Source organism: Rhamphochromis longiceps, linkage group LG10 (assembly GCF_057381845.1).
Source record: "Rhamphochromis longiceps isolate RC_006_pf linkage group LG10, R_longiceps_female_GT1.1, whole genome shotgun sequence".
NCBI classification, from domain to species: Eukaryota; Metazoa; Chordata; class Actinopteri; order Cichliformes; family Cichlidae; genus Rhamphochromis; species Rhamphochromis longiceps.
The window spans coordinates 19,651,790-19,669,573 of record NC_140566.1 but is presented as its reverse complement, the minus strand read 5'-3'; the positions used below and the strand labels follow the sequence as shown (position 1 = coordinate 19,669,573).

At 41.1% G+C, this 17,784-nt stretch overlaps 2 protein-coding genes across 4 annotated transcripts in view; one reads left to right on the top strand and one right to left on the bottom strand.

Annotated features, from left to right (window-relative positions):
- Window positions 1-488: 488 nt before the first annotated feature.
- zar1l (zygote arrest 1-like) lies at window positions 489-6,579 on the bottom strand. Of its 3 annotated transcripts, none has more exons than XM_085420792.1 (5): window positions 5,702-6,579; window positions 4,930-4,983; window positions 1,188-1,280; window positions 1,046-1,120; window positions 489-827 (listed from the first exon to the last, which is right to left on the bottom strand). In XM_085420792.1, the coding sequence occupies exons 1-5, from the start codon at window positions 6,281-6,283 to the stop codon at window positions 684-686; spliced, it is 948 nt and encodes a 315-aa protein (XP_085276918.1). In that variant the 5' UTR covers window positions 6,284-6,579; the 3' UTR covers window positions 489-683. The 3 variants fall into 3 exon arrangements, with proteins under 3 accessions (XP_085276918.1, XP_085276920.1, XP_085276919.1); XM_085420794.1 differs by having other exon boundaries at window positions 1,267-1,280; XM_085420793.1 differs by lacking the exon at window positions 4,930-4,983.
- A 1,009-nt stretch (window positions 6,580-7,588) lies between these two features.
- The window catches only part of pds5b (PDS5 cohesin associated factor B), a 35,175-nt gene continuing 24,979 nt past the window's right edge, over window positions 7,589-17,784 (top strand). Inside the window, exon 1 of the mRNA XM_085420791.1 lies at window positions 7,589-7,741. The gene's annotated coding sequence lies outside the window, so the exon portion shown is untranslated. The remainder of the gene's footprint in view (window positions 7,742-17,784) is intronic.

Here is a 17,784-nt window from a genome sequence, read left to right as displayed (position 1 = left end):
TGTTTTGAGTTGAAGCTCTGTAAAAGTTGTTAAAGTAAAGACCTATAACTTATGTTGTCTTTTGGTGCTTTATAAATGACTGAAAAACTAATTGTATTCAAGGGGCTCTGCCCTCTTCCTACATCTATCAATGTTCTCTGCAGTCTTCCTCCTTCCTGGCAGCTCCATCTTTAACATCCCTCCTCTACAAATGTCCAAACCCTCTCAGCTTTGCTTCACTGTGTCTCCAAAATGCTCAACCTGAATGGTCCTTCAGGTATATTCATTTCTAATCCTCTTTCTCCTGATCTTAACAGCTTGAAATCTGAACATTTTTAGCTAGACACGCTAGTATTGTTAAAAAAAGAAGCTTGGAGTAATTTAGAAATTGTGCCATCAGTTTGTATGGGAGAACATTGTATAATAGGCAAGCACCCCATCATTTCCATTTTGACTTCATAGTGTATGTATACATTCAGGAATCTCAACTTTTAAGGTGCAGTGTTTATTTCTTCATACAAAAATAGTTTTCATGTTAGGTACCAGGATCAGTGAGGGGGAATGAATTTTTAAAGTTGGCTCAAACCAGGGCAGCGATTGGAGTGACTCTTCAAGTTTGCTACTGGGGGCGGTGGCAGCTTCTCTTTGTGGCATGACTTTACACAGCCTTATTGGTGTAACCTCAGGCTTTCACGGCGGGCAACTTAGACGATGTATTTGAAGCTGTAGGTGGCGTCACAGGACAGCTTCATTCCCTTGCAGCGACAGCACAGGTCCTGACGGTGAGGCTTCTTCATGTTAATGTGCCTCTGCTTCTTCTCACAGATGCAGCAAGTCTGAGAGCAACCCTGACAGGGGGTGTAAAAGAACATCACCAGCATAAGAAACAGCACAGGCTTTTCTCATCCCTACAGAAGGAATGCCTTACTGAGACTGATAGTGCCTTAGAAATGTGATCCAGTTTATTTAAATGCCCCACACAGAATCTGACTGACCCTGCGACTCCACTTTAAGTCCAAGTGAACAAATCATCTTGCGAAAGTTCCTCAAAAACAAGTTCACGTACCTTGCACAGGATAGATTCCACTCTGTAGGGGTTAAACCCCACTTGGCACTTCCGGCAGAGCTGCTTGTAGTACACCTGCCAAAGCAGTCGCTCTATTTTAGCTCAGCAGGCATTTGTTTGTGCAATGCTCGTTACCACTAACCTTACTCGTTCCAGAGATGCACCATACATAAGCACTCTCCCACCGGATGTTGCACTTTTTGCAGTGGAAAAACCCATACCTCTGCTCCAGGAACTGGAAAAAACAAAGATAAATAAAATTTGTACAAAATCTTTTTTTACCACAGCTGGGTTTTTCCCTGTGGGCTGCACTGACTGTAAACATTCTGATGATACTTTTATGGAGAATGTGAGTGAGTGCATAGATTTTGAACTTAACTATCGTGATATGTTTTGAGTTTCCCATTAATAATGGCTCTACCCCGTTACCATTCATACTACAAAGTAGTTAATAAACAAGAGTTTTTCAATTTAAAAACATTTTTTTATCTTTTCTAAATACAGAACAGTCTGGGCAATTAGTATCTTATACTGCCCTTTATTTCTTTGTATTTTTGAACACGTTATGATCTTTTACACTTCTTAAATCTTAAATAAATCGAGTTTCGTTAGATGTTTTTTAGTGTAAAAAAAGTACCGAGTTAAAATCAGAACAAATTTAAATGAGCCTACGATGACATTTGCCAATTAACTAAAAGAATCTATATTTTCGGATGGATAATAGGTTTTAAATGACAGTCATACTAATTAGGCTATAGTTTGAGGGCTTGAACCATAGATGACTGAGGGACTTTTCTGAGTTACATCGTGGATTGGAAAGCTAAAGACAGTGCTCATTGCCATTTCCCCACACCAGGGGTGTCACTAGGTTTTAAGGACAGGGGGGGCTTAGCCCCCAAGAGATGCACACGACATGAACGAACGTAGTGAATGAGCACAAAATTTCACAAACAGAAAACAAAGACTGAGAAATTGTTTTCCTACTTTTTTGGACAGATTAAACATCCTAGGCCACCAATAGATCTATTGTTTTATTTCAGTCTGCTTTATAATACAGTACAACAAAAAAAACAGAGGAAATGTGTTTGCTGCATCAATAACAAGAAAAAAACTGAAAATAAAAAAGTACATTTTTCTGGCTGCAATCACCAGTTACTTGGTGGGTGGAAGCATCAAAGAATGACGTCTGTTTTTAAGAGTGGCAAATCGGTCAATCACTCTGTTGTGACTCAGATGCTGAAGCGTGTCTTTTTCAATAGACATGACTGCAAGACTGTGAAGTCTTTTCTGACCCATTGTTTGACGCAGCCAGGAGTGCAGCCGACGCAGTGCACTAAAGGACCGTTCGCACGAGCAGCTGCTGACAGGCACTGTTAGGGCAACTTGGATGGTTGCCTTCAGAGAGGGAAACATGTCTGAATCAAGGAGGTTGTACACAGACAACATATTTTTGGGTGGACATCCAGCCTCTGTTTTCCGGGTAAGAAAGTTTCTGGCCACCAGAACCTCCTCTTTTTTCAGGTCAAGTCTGTAGTGCTTTGCAAGTTCATTCAAGTGTGGTTCACTCAAGAAGTTCTCAGATTTAGGACTGCATGCCTGGACGCCTTTTAGCAGCCCTGCATCTACACTGCAAAATCTTTGATCAAGCTCGCCAACCATCCGATCCACACAAGGGAAAAGTAACTCTCTTTTCAATGTGTCTGAGTTGTTCAATTCAGTGCGTGAACCCACAGTTGCCTCCAGGACAAAATCCTCCATTTTCCTCTGTTTGTGCCTTGTCTTGGCACCTGGTTCAGGGATACTGTGGGTGTTACACAGGGCCTTGGTTTTCTCATACAGCTCTGTAGCAAATGCATCTGAGTGTTTGCCCTTAAGTGTGTCACACACAGCTTGTTTGCAGATAAAAGCTTCTGCCAGGTCTAAAGTCTCTTTCTGCAGGAATTTGTGGAGTCCTTCGGTTACAGACAGAATCGACTGAAACATCAGTAGTGCATAGACTGCTGAGAACTTGTAGAGCTTTGCTCTGAGACCAACAGCTATGGGGGATCCAATTGCAGATAGGCACTCCAAAATGGCAGGCAATGTCTCAAGAACTGCACTGATTGATCGCAACTGACATGCCCAGCGAGTGTTTGAAAGTTGCACAAGCTCAGTTTTTGTCAATCCAAGCTTTGCCTGAGTCTCCATGAACTTATGATGATTGACTAGGGAGGTGCTGAAGAAAGAATACACACACTCCAACAAGCTGAAAAGCTCCACAGCCTCTGGGACAGCCTTGCAAGTATTGCACAAAACCAGGTTGAGTTGATGAGCATAACAATGCACATAGATAGCCTCAGGATGGAGCCTTCTAAAATGCGCTTGTACACCTCCAGTGGAGCCACTCATAACGGCTGCACCATCATATGTTTGTGCTACACACTTAAGCTCTGCAAGACCATAGTTTTGGATCTGCTGCTGAATCTCATTTGCAATGGACTGGGCATCAAATGATTTTATCTCTGCAAGTGCAAGGAAACGCTCCTTCACTGCCCCCTCTGACACGTACCTGACACAAACAGCTAACTGCTCTGCCTTTTTATCCCTTGCCTCATCCACCATGATGGAATAGACTTTAGACTTTGTCATTTCAGATACAATGACACTAGTAACTTCCTGGGCACAACAGTCAATCATGTCATTCTGGGATGTTGGTGAGATATACTGTGCATTTGATGGGGGATTATGTTTTTGAAGAAAAGGATCAAACTCCTTCAAAAGCTCCATGCACGCAAGAAAATTCCCTCTGTTTGGGCTGTCTTCACCTTCATCATGACCACGAAAAGGGAGTCCCTGTCTCCCTAACATAGAGGTGACTGCAACAATTCGTCTGAGATACTCTCTTCTTTCGACTATCTCCCTCACATTTGCAGTTGCTATCATCTGTGCAACGTTTCCCTGTTTGTTAGTTCCCTGGTAGCTTTTCCATGTAACAACACTGTCCTTATGTGTTTGTGCCATCTCATGCTTGCCAAAGATGACTAAAGCTTTCTTCCAGTTCTTGCAACAGTTACTGACCAAACTATCATGTTTGATGTTTTTGCCAAACACTCTACATGGGAAGCAGAAAGCTGCATTCTGGTTGACTGAATATTCTAACCAGTTGTGCTTTTCAAACCAGCTGTGGTTAAATGCTCGCTTCTGTGTACCAAAAGTATCATGTGGATAGCTCTTCAGCTTCACCTGTCTGGGCCCTGTGTCTTTGTCACCTAAATCAAACCCTGTAGTAGAATGAGTTGCTGCAGCTGCTTCATCATTTTCCCTCTCTTGGCCTGTTTGCTCTCCTCTCTCTGTAATAACTTGATCTTCCTCTGCCTCTCGATCTATTTGCTGCAGCTCCTCTGTCTCTCCTTGCTCTCTCTGACTTGAACTTGCCTGTTGACCTTTTTCTCCCTCAGCCACTCCTTCTGCCTCACCCTTCAAGATACATTAAAACATACTGAATTGTAATGTAAATTGCTAATATCATGACTTCTGCTCCCGCTCCACAGTAATTTGTTGCTCCCAAATATTTTGAAGTTACAAACATTATATTTTGAGCACGCATGTGACTAAAATGGTTGCAATTTAAAGCCCTGAAAAATATTACTAAATTACTTGAATTGAAGTAATATTAAAATAGAACCCTCAAAAATATGTGAGTCAGGCTAATTTGACTTATATACATATCTCTCTCTTTGCTCTCTCCACTTTTTAACCTTGACTCTCCTAAATAAAAGCTCAAGTTAAACAGGTCTTATATGTTGTACCGTGACTGAAATGTTTCATATTTCATATCCATATTGAGTCCCATAAAATTCTAATCAGACTGTCTCCATCACAAATGACTCCATCCTTTGACTCACCTCTCCAGCAGACGTCTCTCCCCTCTGCCTCTCTGTGCTCCTCTGCCCTGACTCCTACAGGTTAATGGGGATGGAGTGATTATTATTATTTCCACTGATGATAACCATACCTGAATGAGCTCAGCTGGATTTTTCAGAGCTAAAACGAGTGACAGAAATTAACATTATGCTAACAATTTAACTTAGTGCGCTAGCCAGGTTTTTATTTACAAAATGGGGAGCACCTGGTTCATTATTTACATGGGACTCTCTGCTGTTAGCTGGAGCTAACTAATTGTTACTACCAGCCAGTGATGAAAACTTACTTTCTTGAAAAACTTGCGTATATCCATGATTTCTTGCCGTTTGCCACATGCACGCTAGTGTTTCTGCAGGTGTATACGAGCGGAGTGTAAAGTAGCAGTGAAAACGAGGACTGGATTTTCAGTCATGTGGATGTCCCCTGTGAACAACTGGAAGGGATTGGATAACGAAGCACTGACGCTACCTTAACAATGTAAAGCGAAAGGGACCAACCGAGTTATGATCATATTTGTGTGAATAGCGACAGGTTTATATTATTATTTCTTTAAACTCATATTCCTGCATCTTTATATTGAATTTGTCTGCAAGTTCTGTAAAAAAAAAAAATCGAATAAGTTAAAAAACAAAACAAAAACAAAAACAAAAAAAAACCCCCACCAAATTATTTAGGGGGGCTTAAGAATATTTTAGGGAGGCTTCAGCACCCCTAAAATAGGCCTAACGACGCCACTGCCCCACACGCATCCACCTGAAAGTTGGATCCCTTTGGAGACCGGTGGAAAGCTGTCTTGGAGTCTTCTGGGGCTTCCTCGCCACTTTGATCCCCATTGGCCTCGGACGTGGCCTGCTCGGCGGCGGCTTCACCTTCTCCTTCACCAGCGCAGTCTTCGAGTTTCTTTAGGAAGAGCCTGCGGTCAAACACCGGCGAATAGATGGACACGGGCCTCAGGAAGCGCAGGTTGCTCATTGGCGGCGTGTGGCACTGCGCCTTCTCCTCCGGTGTGGACGCATCGGGGCTCATGGGGAGCTTGCAGGGAGTGGGAAATTCATCGAAAAACAGCGTTTTGGGGCCCAGAGAGCACTGGACAATTTTATCCACCCTGGCGTTCACTTGCACGCCGCACTCTTTGGTGTTCGCCTTCTTGAGCTGAGGGGGTAAACTGGGGTTGACCTGGGACAGGAGGGTCTTGTAGAGCTCCAGGTAGTTGAGGCTCTGGGGGTTCATGAAGCGACCATCTCTCTTGCCCCAGTTGCCGACCTGAGCCGGGGAAGCGCAGACAGGGTTACCATATACATTGTATGGTGGAAACGTGGACAGGAACCCCTCCATCCTGGAGCCATGAAACCAGTCCAACTTCGTGCTCGTGAGATTTATAGCCTACGCGTACCTTCTCTAGGCACTGATTGGTTAATTGAGAACAGCGGCGTGCAGGCTCGAATATAGGTAGAGATACGGTGCCCTCTATTATTTATTAATAATAAGGCTCTGTTGACTACAGCAAGAATGGCTGGCTATGCATTTGAAAGTGTAGTGGTACATTTTTGGGGCCATCTTTAAAATTTAAGTTAAATTAAAATTGTTTTTATCAAAAAACTACAGAAAATCTCTGCTGAAACAAGACTCTGTGCCCAATCCACTTCTGCAGCAAGCGCGATGCTTTATTTGAACGATCCAAATCCGAAATGTTATATTGGAGCTCCCTCTATGGGCTGGCTCATGTTGGCCAGAGACCCATCGGAGAAAGACAAAGCAAGCAGGAGATTAATGAGGCATGCAGTTACATCTTTATTTATTTATTTATTTTTAGTTGGACGTTATGTGAACTAGCTTGGCAAGAAGGTTGTATAACTTCAGTAATATTGCTTTTTTAGTAAAGCCACTGAAGTCAGAAAATCTATCATTTGAAAGCCAAAAATGTGTTAGACGTATTAAAAATGTGAATGAGTAGGTTAGCAAACAAAGGAAATTGAGAAATAAATACCCATGGGCATTGTCCCATAAATGCGATTTTTATTTTTAAAATGTCTGTGTGAATAAATGACTTTATATGGTATATATTCTAACAGTAAGGGTGCACTTAAAACGCCAGAAGGGCCATTCAGCAGCAACTATTTATATTTGTAATTCCAGTTTACACAGGATTAACGTAAATGCACCATTACTGTCATATTCATGCGATCATTTTCACGCACAAACCCCTTTAGTTGAATCATGGGTTGGTGGTGAGTTCAGGCTCTGTCGGAATCCTGGGTTTTCCGTTTGATATGCAAAACAGACAACAATGCCTTAAAGAATAGTGTCAAAACATTATCGTTTGGATGTTTAAAACTCTATTTTTTAAAACTGTGGGATTAAATGTAATCTCTGTTTAAGAAGACTAATGTTTTATTTGGCAGGGTTCGTGTATTTTATAGGCCTGTGCTAAATAAAATCCACTCTAAATTAATTTAGTGTGGGGTTTTTTTTTATTGCAAATTACCTGCTTTTATCTTTAAAGTGCGCTTCACGAGGACTGTTAGATATATTACAGGAACTTTATTTTATATGTGTTTGAATACTCGAAATCTTTTTGGAAATTTTTACGAACAAAAACTGAAAAAGACGCTCTGCGCGTCACGTGAAGGGCTCAGCAGAAGTACCCGAACTCGCCCTATAGGTGGCGCTACCCACCCATCGATGGTTTTTACCCACGGGCACTGAATCTATACATATTGGCGCCATTTTGGAGCTAGGAGGGGGAAGAGAGCTGCAGAGGAGGACACGATTTATCACAATTCACCGTAACAGGTAAGAAAATGCACAACGAAGCGAATCGTTTTGATTGAAAAGCAGCGATATTTTCGGACGTCGTTGCCACAGAGTCGATGTGATCCAGGATGTATCCGCGGAGCTCCCGGGTTTCCAGCGCTAAAAAAGGCGGAGCAGAGCCCGCCTCGCTTGCCTGTGTTCTCGGCAGCCTTGTCCGATTCACAGCGCTGGTTGACCTGGTCCTGCGGCGGAACAAAAAAATGGTTAGCTAGTAAAATAGTAGTCTGCTGACTGGGCTCCCCGCAGCACGAACAGACAGTGGGGGTCGGGTTGGTTGTGTGAGCGGGCTCGGGATATTGATATGGATATAACGGTAGTTAGCCGGTGTGTTTTGTTCGGTGCAGCGTTACTCTCAGTCCGCCCTCTGTCACTGAGATTGCTCTGCTGCTAACGCTAGCTCGGCACGCTAGTTTTTAGCGTGGATACTAGCGAGCTAACAGCAGCTAGATGGATTAGCCACAGTCAACATAACAGCAATAAGGCAGCCTGGCCTGAACACGCTGCTGTACCAATAACAATACCCTCTATTCACGAACAGCTTCCCGACTGTGTAATAAACTCACCCACGTGAAATCGGCCTTGAGAATAAATTATTAGCCTAACTCTGGTAGTGATCTCGTAGTATTTTCGTTGTGACGCTCATTATTGCGGGCTTTTAGTGAAAGGCGCATTACTTTTTTTTTGTTTCTTTAAATTGCAGAGACCTGATCCTCTAGCGGTAATTGTGTATTTAAGGCTTCTCGAGATTTTAAAGACTTTTACTTAACGAGTTTGCGCAACAATGAAAATATGAACACAAATAGAAGCTTTGGGGGTGAAAAAGTAGCGTGTGATCAAATAGGACATATTTATTTTTGCAGCTAAGTCGCTTCCAGAGAGCTGTAGGGCATCTGATATGACCGCTATCAGTCTATATATGTATATGAAAAATCTAATCTCTGTATATGTTTTTAATTTTATTATTGCTATTGTTTTTAAATCGCTTCATCATCAGCATTGCGTTTTGATGAGCGGATTAAAGATTGTAAGCAGTCTAAAATATCTGATTACATGGCCATGAAACGCTGGGTTAGATATTTGTTTCATATGGATTTCTCTACACACACACAAACACAAACAAAATAAATAAATTAAAAAAAAAAAATCCTCTTAAAAATAACACAATTTAAAATCCCAAATAGGATTTTAATGTATTCATTCTTTGTGCGAATTGCAAATAAAATAATGCTACAGGCAGAACTCATTTATCAGGAGCTGCTTTGCACTTCTTCAAGAGATAATTTGGCCCTATTTAAAAAATCAAATGCAGGCTGTGCTCCTTTAAGCATTAACTGAATTGTAAACTGAGCTCAATTATGTTTAGTCAAGCTCTTCCTCTTCAAAACCAAGATTTTCAGTTTGTTTCTCTTTGATGGTTGCCTTGTGGTGAATGGATACAGAGGAGTAATGATGTGTGTGCTGCCTAATACCCGTAGAGATGTGATTCAGCCTTCACTTGTCCATTTCATTTAATCTGAGGAAAAGCTCAACTCTTTGAAAGCGTTTCCCTTCTTCAGCCAGTTTCCATCGCTTTGTTTTTGTGAGAGTGCCCGTGCGGAGGTTGACGAGTTCGCCCTTAAAGCTGGCCGGTGTCCGGTTCCCTCTCTGTTTGCTGACATTCACCCTCATCCCTGTGATCACCCAAATGGGAGGGGGGTTAAAATCAAGGATGTCTCTGTCAGAGTTCGAATTAGGTTCGAAGAATGGAAAGTTCTCACATTTCTGCTGGCAGCTGCCTTTAAAAGACAAAAGTGGGAAGAGCATAAGCAACTAATGGGGGGCAGGAAAGGCTTTCGGTGGGGGGGATAAATGTGTTTTTACTGTGATAAACCAGTAATAAGCTGAAAGTAGCTCATGTTCAGGAGGTTGTGTATGGGACAGCTTGCTCCTTTGTGATTATTTAGTGCTGGTTCCCTGGTGGATGGTACCCACGCAGCCTCCCTAGGTTGAGAAATAATCTGCTGTGATTGGCTGCCAGAGCTCAACTGTGTATCAGTGTGGCAGAATGAGAGACGGATGGACTCAAATTTGGCAGCAGCTGTGGGTGGAAAAGAAGGTCAGAATCAAGCAATCTGGCAGCTTGCCAATGTCCTGTGTGTGTGTCTGTGTGTTTTTGTAAAAGCTCAACTACAGCTACAGAAAACTGTTTGGTTGTGATTCATAACTAGGTTTTGGAGTCTGGTCTCTAAATCAAGCGCTTTTGTCAGACGGCAGACCCACTGACCGAGGCCGCTTCATAAATCAGTTTTTCTTTCGGGGTTAAAAGTAGCTGAAATTGAAGGAACAAACAGTTCAGTTGTGAGAGAAGAAAATAATCTGTTCATTTTTCAGGGCTTCTAATAGCTGCATATGTGCAGTGTTTTGTTTTTTTAATTGTATTTTGTTATGTAGTTGTATTGAATAAAACGACTACATTTTTTTTTCTTAAGGAGCAGAAGGAGATAATATTAGAGCCAAGTAAAACAAAAAACATTTGGCTAAATTTCATGCTGCCTGGTCTGAACTGTGGATCGGGCAGCCTAACAAATGCCTGTCAGGGAAGCTGAAGTGAGCAGTTGGATGAGGAGGATCTCGGTTTGGCATTTTGTGCACTTTCCAAAGGAATCGTACAGATTTCCCCACTAAAAGGTACTTATCTGTTATGGTAAATGGACTGGTTCTTCTATGGTGCTTTTCTTTTCTACTTGAGCACTCAAAGTACTTTGTACAACTTTCCTCATTCACCCATTCACACTCATTTATATGAGCGTTTTTTGTTGTTGTTGTTGTTGTTTTTTACTAAGCTTAAATGCTTTCTGTCTAACACTTTGACACATTCACACTCCAATGAACGCATGAGAGAGCAACTTGTGGTTCAGTAGCTTGCTCAAGGATACTTTGGCATGCAGGCTGGAGCAGCCAGGGATCGAATCACCAACCTTCGAATTATATTGAAAGGTTATATTTTGAAAGCTCCAAGTAGGATACTGGGGTTTGTGAAATAAGTTTTTACTTTTGAGCAGACGTGATGCCTTTTTACAGAGAGATATTGCAGAGGTATTAATAGATATTATTGTAGGATCTTTACTTTACAATATAAAGTACCTGTTGTTGTAATTTGTTGCTATATAAATAACATTGAATTGAATAGAGATCTATATGCACGCATAACCACAGCATTGCAGAAACTAAGATTGGGATATGATCCCTTTTTTCAGAATACCCAACCGTAGTCTGGGTTTCTGCAGTCATATAGCAGTTTGTAACACCATGTCATGCACATTGCTTGACAGCTGTCTGTCATATTGGTGCTTGGTGAGTAATTCCTGGATGTTGCTGGTGGTTATTGGGTGAAATTGGTTACAAAGAAGAGATTTTTGCTGCACCAAAAATCTCTGCAAACGTGCTAGCCGAGCAGTAGTAAACTTGGAAAAAGTGTGAAGAAAACTGCATTTGCCTTCAGAGTAAAACTTGTTTCAGCACGACAGTCAGCAAGTTTTGCAAAGGCCTGGTTTGTACTTTGAAGGCAAACTGTCTCAGTTTTGGCAGTTTTCACATTATCACTGCTACTGGAGGAGTAGCTGGCGAGTGTTTGCAGACAAGCTGGCGTGTTCTGTGCATACTACGAGTGACAGCAGAATCAGCTAGGAACCAAAGCAGCATGGTGGTTTTCACCAGTTGTGGATACTAGAGCAGGGCGATATGGCCAAAAATATTTATCACGATATATATTTGAAAATTTGCGATAACGATATAACCGACGATATAATTGATGCGAGACAAAATACAACTCCACAACATTACTAGCGCAAAAAGACAACCTTCCATTTATTTTCACTTAAACAAGAAGCTGGTTTTTATGTACATTAAAGCTTTATAAAAATGTAACAGTGCAAATGCAAATTCCTTGCTGAAAGTTTAACCAAAAGGCATTTCCAGTAGAAATGGGCTGACATATCCTGAGCATAACCATGTATAATATCCACTGAAGTTAAAAAGAGGTGCTTTGCAACATTAAACTGCAGTGTGCAGTATGTATTTTTCGGACCATAAGGTGCACGGGATTATAAGGCACATTAAGCGAAACAAAGCAGTCAGATAAATCAAACTTTATTAAACTCATTCTTCTTGCTTCCTCCACTTCTGTACCATTGATTCATTAATGTTGAATTCTCTGGCAGCTGCTCTATTCCCATGTTGTTGCAGTATATTAATGACTAACCTCGTATTGTGGATGGATTATCTCAGTTGTTCTCCTGACTGAAGTTTGGTCCGTTTACAACATCCTGCCATGCGATTGCATTTGTCTCTAACCATGAAGAACCTTCACGTTAACTTTTATAAGTGGAAAAGTGTTAGTGTTCGTCCTCCAGCTTCACTGTTTATGTTATGCTAACATAGCTGTGTCGCTAGCGATCACGTAGCACATCATTATATACCAGCTAGCCCAACTTCAGTAACCCTACAAACGTCACTGCTGTTTAGTTTCCTGTCTTCATTTATGTTGAAAGTGATAGCAGAGCTGTACGTTTGATTTTTTTCAGAAATCTCTCAGTCAGAACGTGCTATATCATGCTTAGGTAACTAGCGAAACTAGCGAGCTAACTTCCACTAGCTTCCTGCTAACGTCTAACTCCGTTAAATGTAATAACTTTAGTTTTCATGGATGCCTGGAAGTTAAACTTCATAGTTACACCTGGTAAAGCAGCAATGCTGATCGTTTTATTAAAGATGAAAGAATTTAGACAGTTTTTAACTCTTAAGTGATGCTGCAGTGTTGTTTGACCTGAAGCATACGGAGTTTAGGACCCAGATTACTCCCAGATTTAAGAGCATCTTAGTCCGACAAATATGACAATAACAACGGCCGCTTGCATGTTCTGCAAAAAAATGTGCTTTGTCGTGTATCTGACGGACAAACACCAAACCAGTTCCACATCACGGAAGTTGCACCATTTTTACAAACCAATTCTGGTTCATCTGTTTCACTCAACAATCGGCCATGTGCGTATGAAAACAAAGGCACTGCGCATGCGCGTTTTACTCCCATTCTATCGCGATATTTCATTTTCCTATCGTTGCCTAACATTATACCGGTATTACCGTGAACGGTATAATATGGCCCAGCCCTAGTGGATACTCCATTTTTCTTTCCTTCATGACCAGTGGTTGCCAGGTGATTGCAGACTGGTCTCTAGGCTTGTGTGACCTGACATTACACGTCCAAATTGCCAGTCAAGTTATCAGCATGTGCCTGCATATCCTGAATTGAAAGCACAGTAATTTGCTGCCCTAAGGTGAACTCACAATGGGTTTGAAGTGTGCCTCATGTGCCTTTAGCTGGTGTCCATATCTCTCTTTATGGACAGATTTTGTCAATAGGATAGCATCATAGTGTGGATGTGACAGTGAGCAAAATGAAGGCCAAGATCATTGGTGTGTCATTAAATCAGGTAACATTTTCACGACTACTAAGTGCACATGGGTTTTTTGCTATGTTAACATATCCTGAATACACCAGAGGCCTTTGCTATGAAGAAAGATTTGGATTGATCCAAGCACCGTCAAGCTTTTACCCAGTTTTCAGTGTGATCAGGTGATTAAGAGTCTAATTCTTAGTGGGGTGCATTGCAATGGTAAGTTATTCTGGAGATCTAACATGCTTACCTGTTGGTTGACTTATTGAGATAATGGCCACCTTTGTATGACCGCTTAAGGGCTCATTATGGTTGCTGCAGTGGTCATTGTGCACACAAGTAGTGACGTCATCATTTATATCACCAGTGAGGGCGCACTGGGCTGGCTCCAGTATTCTCCTAAGCGGCAGAGGTGTCACCACTCATACAAAACCTCCACATCAGTGTTATTACTGGAGTACAAAAGTCTTTTGGGATTTTTTTTGTCTTTCCAACGTCTCCCTTGGTATAATCTGGAAATCTTTTGCTCTGATGAATCATTAGATCATTATCATACACTCATTCCTTCAGTGTGTGGTGATGCCACAGATGCAAGGTTGCAAAAACTGAAAGCCCCATGATATGCATGAGGGCTGCTTGCTCCATGGCATGTGATGTTTCGGTGATGCTCTGTTTTTTGTTTTTTTTTTTTCTGGGGGTGGGGGCTGCTTAAAGAGGTTGTACATCGGCATAGTAGTGCGGTGTGATGCCCTAACTGCTCTAAAGTATGGAACTCTAAAGCTTCCTCAGGGACAGCTACCTTGCCATGTTGACAAATCTATAAGCCACGTGATTGGACGGTCTGTCATCACATTCAAAAGGGCCCCATTAAACCTGAAAATGCAGAGAATCACGAATGTCACTGTCTAGGACTGAAAGCGACAGTGACTTTGTGTGAGGAGTTTAGGTGCGAGACAAACTGAAGCATACCCAGATCATTAAGCACAGTGTGAGTGCATGCCAGCGGGCGAGTCGGAAAGGGGCGGATACTTGGGCACGACACAAAGTAATCACATCCCCAAGTAGGGAGCTAAATTTCATTATGAGATGTGGGAGAGTCTGAGAAAATTAACAAACAAACTCCTCCACAGCGACGCACAACAGCGAGCAGCTAACACCTCTGCTGATTATCATAGCCGCCACTAAAGTTGCAGAGAAATATCAAGCTAGAACATCTAACCTGTGTGTGTTAACACTGACGCTTTTGCGGTGTGGTTTTTGTATATGACTCACAAAGGTAATCATTATCACTCGCTCTGAAACTTGATTGCATTATTTAAACCGCCATCTGATCTGATTTCATTACTGATGTATGACTGACTATGTGCAAGTTTGATTTTGATTCATTTTTATTTTAAATAACTAAAATTATAAGGAAATAATGAGATGTATGTAAATTATAATTGTATATAAAAGATGGCCCACCCGAGTTACATAGAGTCAAAGGAAGCGTCTTCAGATTGCTTGGTTTATTGTTGAGAAACCCATTATATGACTCTTTGAATACTGGCTCCTTTAGTCAATGTTTCTTTGGACAGCATAGCAAATTATAAATTGCTTCCTATTACATGTGATGCAACAATTTACCATCTTGCTATCCTGAGGGGACTTTATGTTCTGATGGTTCTCTGGAAATTGAATTGAATTGAAATGGGAAAAGTAAACGACTGCAAAATGAGTCTGTGCACTCACGATCTTCGGCTAAGTACCTACATTCACATTAATCTGCTTCATCTATTAAATATTTTTACATGTCTGCGTTGTTAGCTGTTTTTGTGAGTTTATGTTAACGGCTAGAAAACTGACATGAAAATAGACCAAGACGTGAGTCTGGAGAAAATTACTGTTTTGGTTAATAGCAGCATTTCTGAGCTGTAACCGAGGAAAGCTGCCATGTCTTGGATTCTAGTTTCTAATATCAGGGTTTTGATATATTTAAACCAAGCAGCTCACTGGGCCTAAACATTGTGCAAAAGCTACAAGAGCTGCAGACATTTTGTTAGTTAATGTCAGCCTGCTGTTCTCTTTAAGCCACAACATGTTTTTAAAAAACAGCCTGCAAAGATTATAAAGAACAAGACAGATGTTATGACTTAGTACCCTTATTACCACTAATTAGGGTTGGCTAAATCATGCCAATGTACTCTCACATGTACACTTTTTTCTCTATAGCTATTAGTGTTGTCGTGGAGGGTAGAACAACAAGAACTGAGTGTCATGAAGTGCCCACAGGGGAGCACTGCAAAGCTAAATTAATGAGTCAGCGAGGTATGTCGAGCTTAAAGTTTGCGTTCTCAACATTACAGATGACTGGCTTTTTGCCTAGCTAGAAAAACCTGGCCCAAAGCAGGTTACATTAAGAGTTGAAATAGTCTGGAGTACCATTTTTAAGTAATTGTGTCACAGGCTTCTGACTTTATTAGATAGGGGGCAGAAAAGGGGCAGCGAGGGCCATCAGCATTTTATATATGCAAACTGTTGGGTCATGTCGTACTAATGCTGCAGAGGTTAAGTCACAAGTGATCAAAATGCAGCTCTTATTCACAGCGGTGCCCATGCATTCAGTTGGTTGCTCGTAGAGCTGGGCGATAGAACGATAACGATATGTATCGCGATAGAACTTTTTCTCGATAGAAAAATTAAAAAAAAAAAGAACAGCCAATCCAAATTACGTAGCGCAGAGCCGAACCAATCACAGCCGCAGCGTCACGTCACATGACTTGTTACGTACAGCACAAGTGCCAAGCCGCACATGTGTATTTGTTTGGGAAGCAGCCAGCCACCGTACCGCCGTGAAGGTATTTCGGCTATTTCAAGTCTGACAAAAAACAGAGTAGCGTGCACTGTAAATTGTGCCGAAAGCAAGTCTGGAAATACAATAAACTTTTCTCTAGATTTTTCTATGCGTTTGCACCTTTCGTCCACACGTAAACGGCGTTTTTGGTCACTGAAAACAAAGATTTTTAAAAACTCCATTTTTGCATTTACTGTGGACTAGAAAAACGGAGAAAACGCAGCGTCAAAGGTGTGCGCATTTTTTGACGTCACACTGCGCCACGTTATTGTTTCGGTGAAATGAATTTCTACAATACTGTTAATTCTACTCTCTGCAGTGTTTAAATGCTTACAAATACACACAGTTACTGTCCCTCCACACATACGACTCGGTTCTGCTTCTATGCCCCAGCTTTGTTTACTTTTTCCCACCGTGGCTTCTAGACTTCTGATTGGCCAACATTTCTGCACGGTTAGGAATCTAGCTCCACCTGCTGCTTTGGCATGTTCATAAGGCAAGGCAAGGCAAATTTATTTGTATAGCACAATTCAACAACAAGGTGATTCAAAGTGCTTTACAGAGACATTAGAAACAAAAACAAATAAAAAGCATGATTTAAAATTGATTAAAACAAGCAAACAAACTAACTAACTAAACACACACATTTCACACCTGTTCGCGCGATCTGAACCCTTATCGTAAGGGGAGCTACCAGTCCTTCTGTGGACGAGCTACTTTCTATTTTAAATTCCCTGAATTTAAAATACTCTCTAGACCCAGTCTAGACCCAGTTGGGGAGCTACCCAGAGCTCTAATCCCACACCTGTTCGCGCGATCTGAACCCTTATCGTAAGGGGAGCTACCAGTCCTTCTGTGGATAGCAGCGTTTTCCTTCATGTGTGGACGGGATTATTTTTTAAAACGAAAACGGAAAATCTCCGTTTTCAAAAATACCCGTGTACGTGTGGACGTAGCCTCAGTCTCTGACTGGAAGCGCTAATTCGTCATTCGGCTTTTGTCAGACTAAAGTAACTGTTAAAACTGTTTGAAAAGCTCAGCTATACAACAAGGAGAGATTGAGAATTTCCTTTTAGTTCTCAGTTTATTTGATATTGACAAAAGTTAGTCAGTTTTGTCTGTTCTTCTGTAAAACAAACTAAGATTTATTTTTAGAATTAATATTTTGTTTCTAAGTGGAATTGACAATTTAGTCTGTTTCGTTTGTTCTATTTTGAAACTTAAACGCTTTAGCGGCTGCCTTTTGTGTAGTTTGCAATATTTGCCTTTATTTATCTGAAAAAGTCTCATGTTCCTTAAGTACATCTACCCTGTTGAACTTATTATGGGAAATAAATATTTAAATAAAAACAAGCTGCTGATTATTTCACATTTTACTTGTGAGCAACGGCACATTTAAATCTTACAAATATAGTTATTTGGCTTATATCGTGATAGATATCGTTATCGCCTGAAATGAAAAAAATATATCGTGATATGAAAAAATCTTATATCGCCCAGCTCTAGTTGGCTTGTGATCCTAAAGAGCTGTCAAGTCTGTTTTTAAACTGCTGTAATGCCCACAAATGAGAAAATGAATCGGTTCATTTGAATCACCAAAACTTTTTAAATCTGTAAAATTAATTTTACTTTGATCTGACTAAAAACTAATTTGATTTCAACCTTCTCTGTTATTAGACTGTGGTACCATGTCAGAACTGAATGCACTGATGTTTAAATGCTTTAATTATAAAGCCTGAGAGCACTCAGAGTGC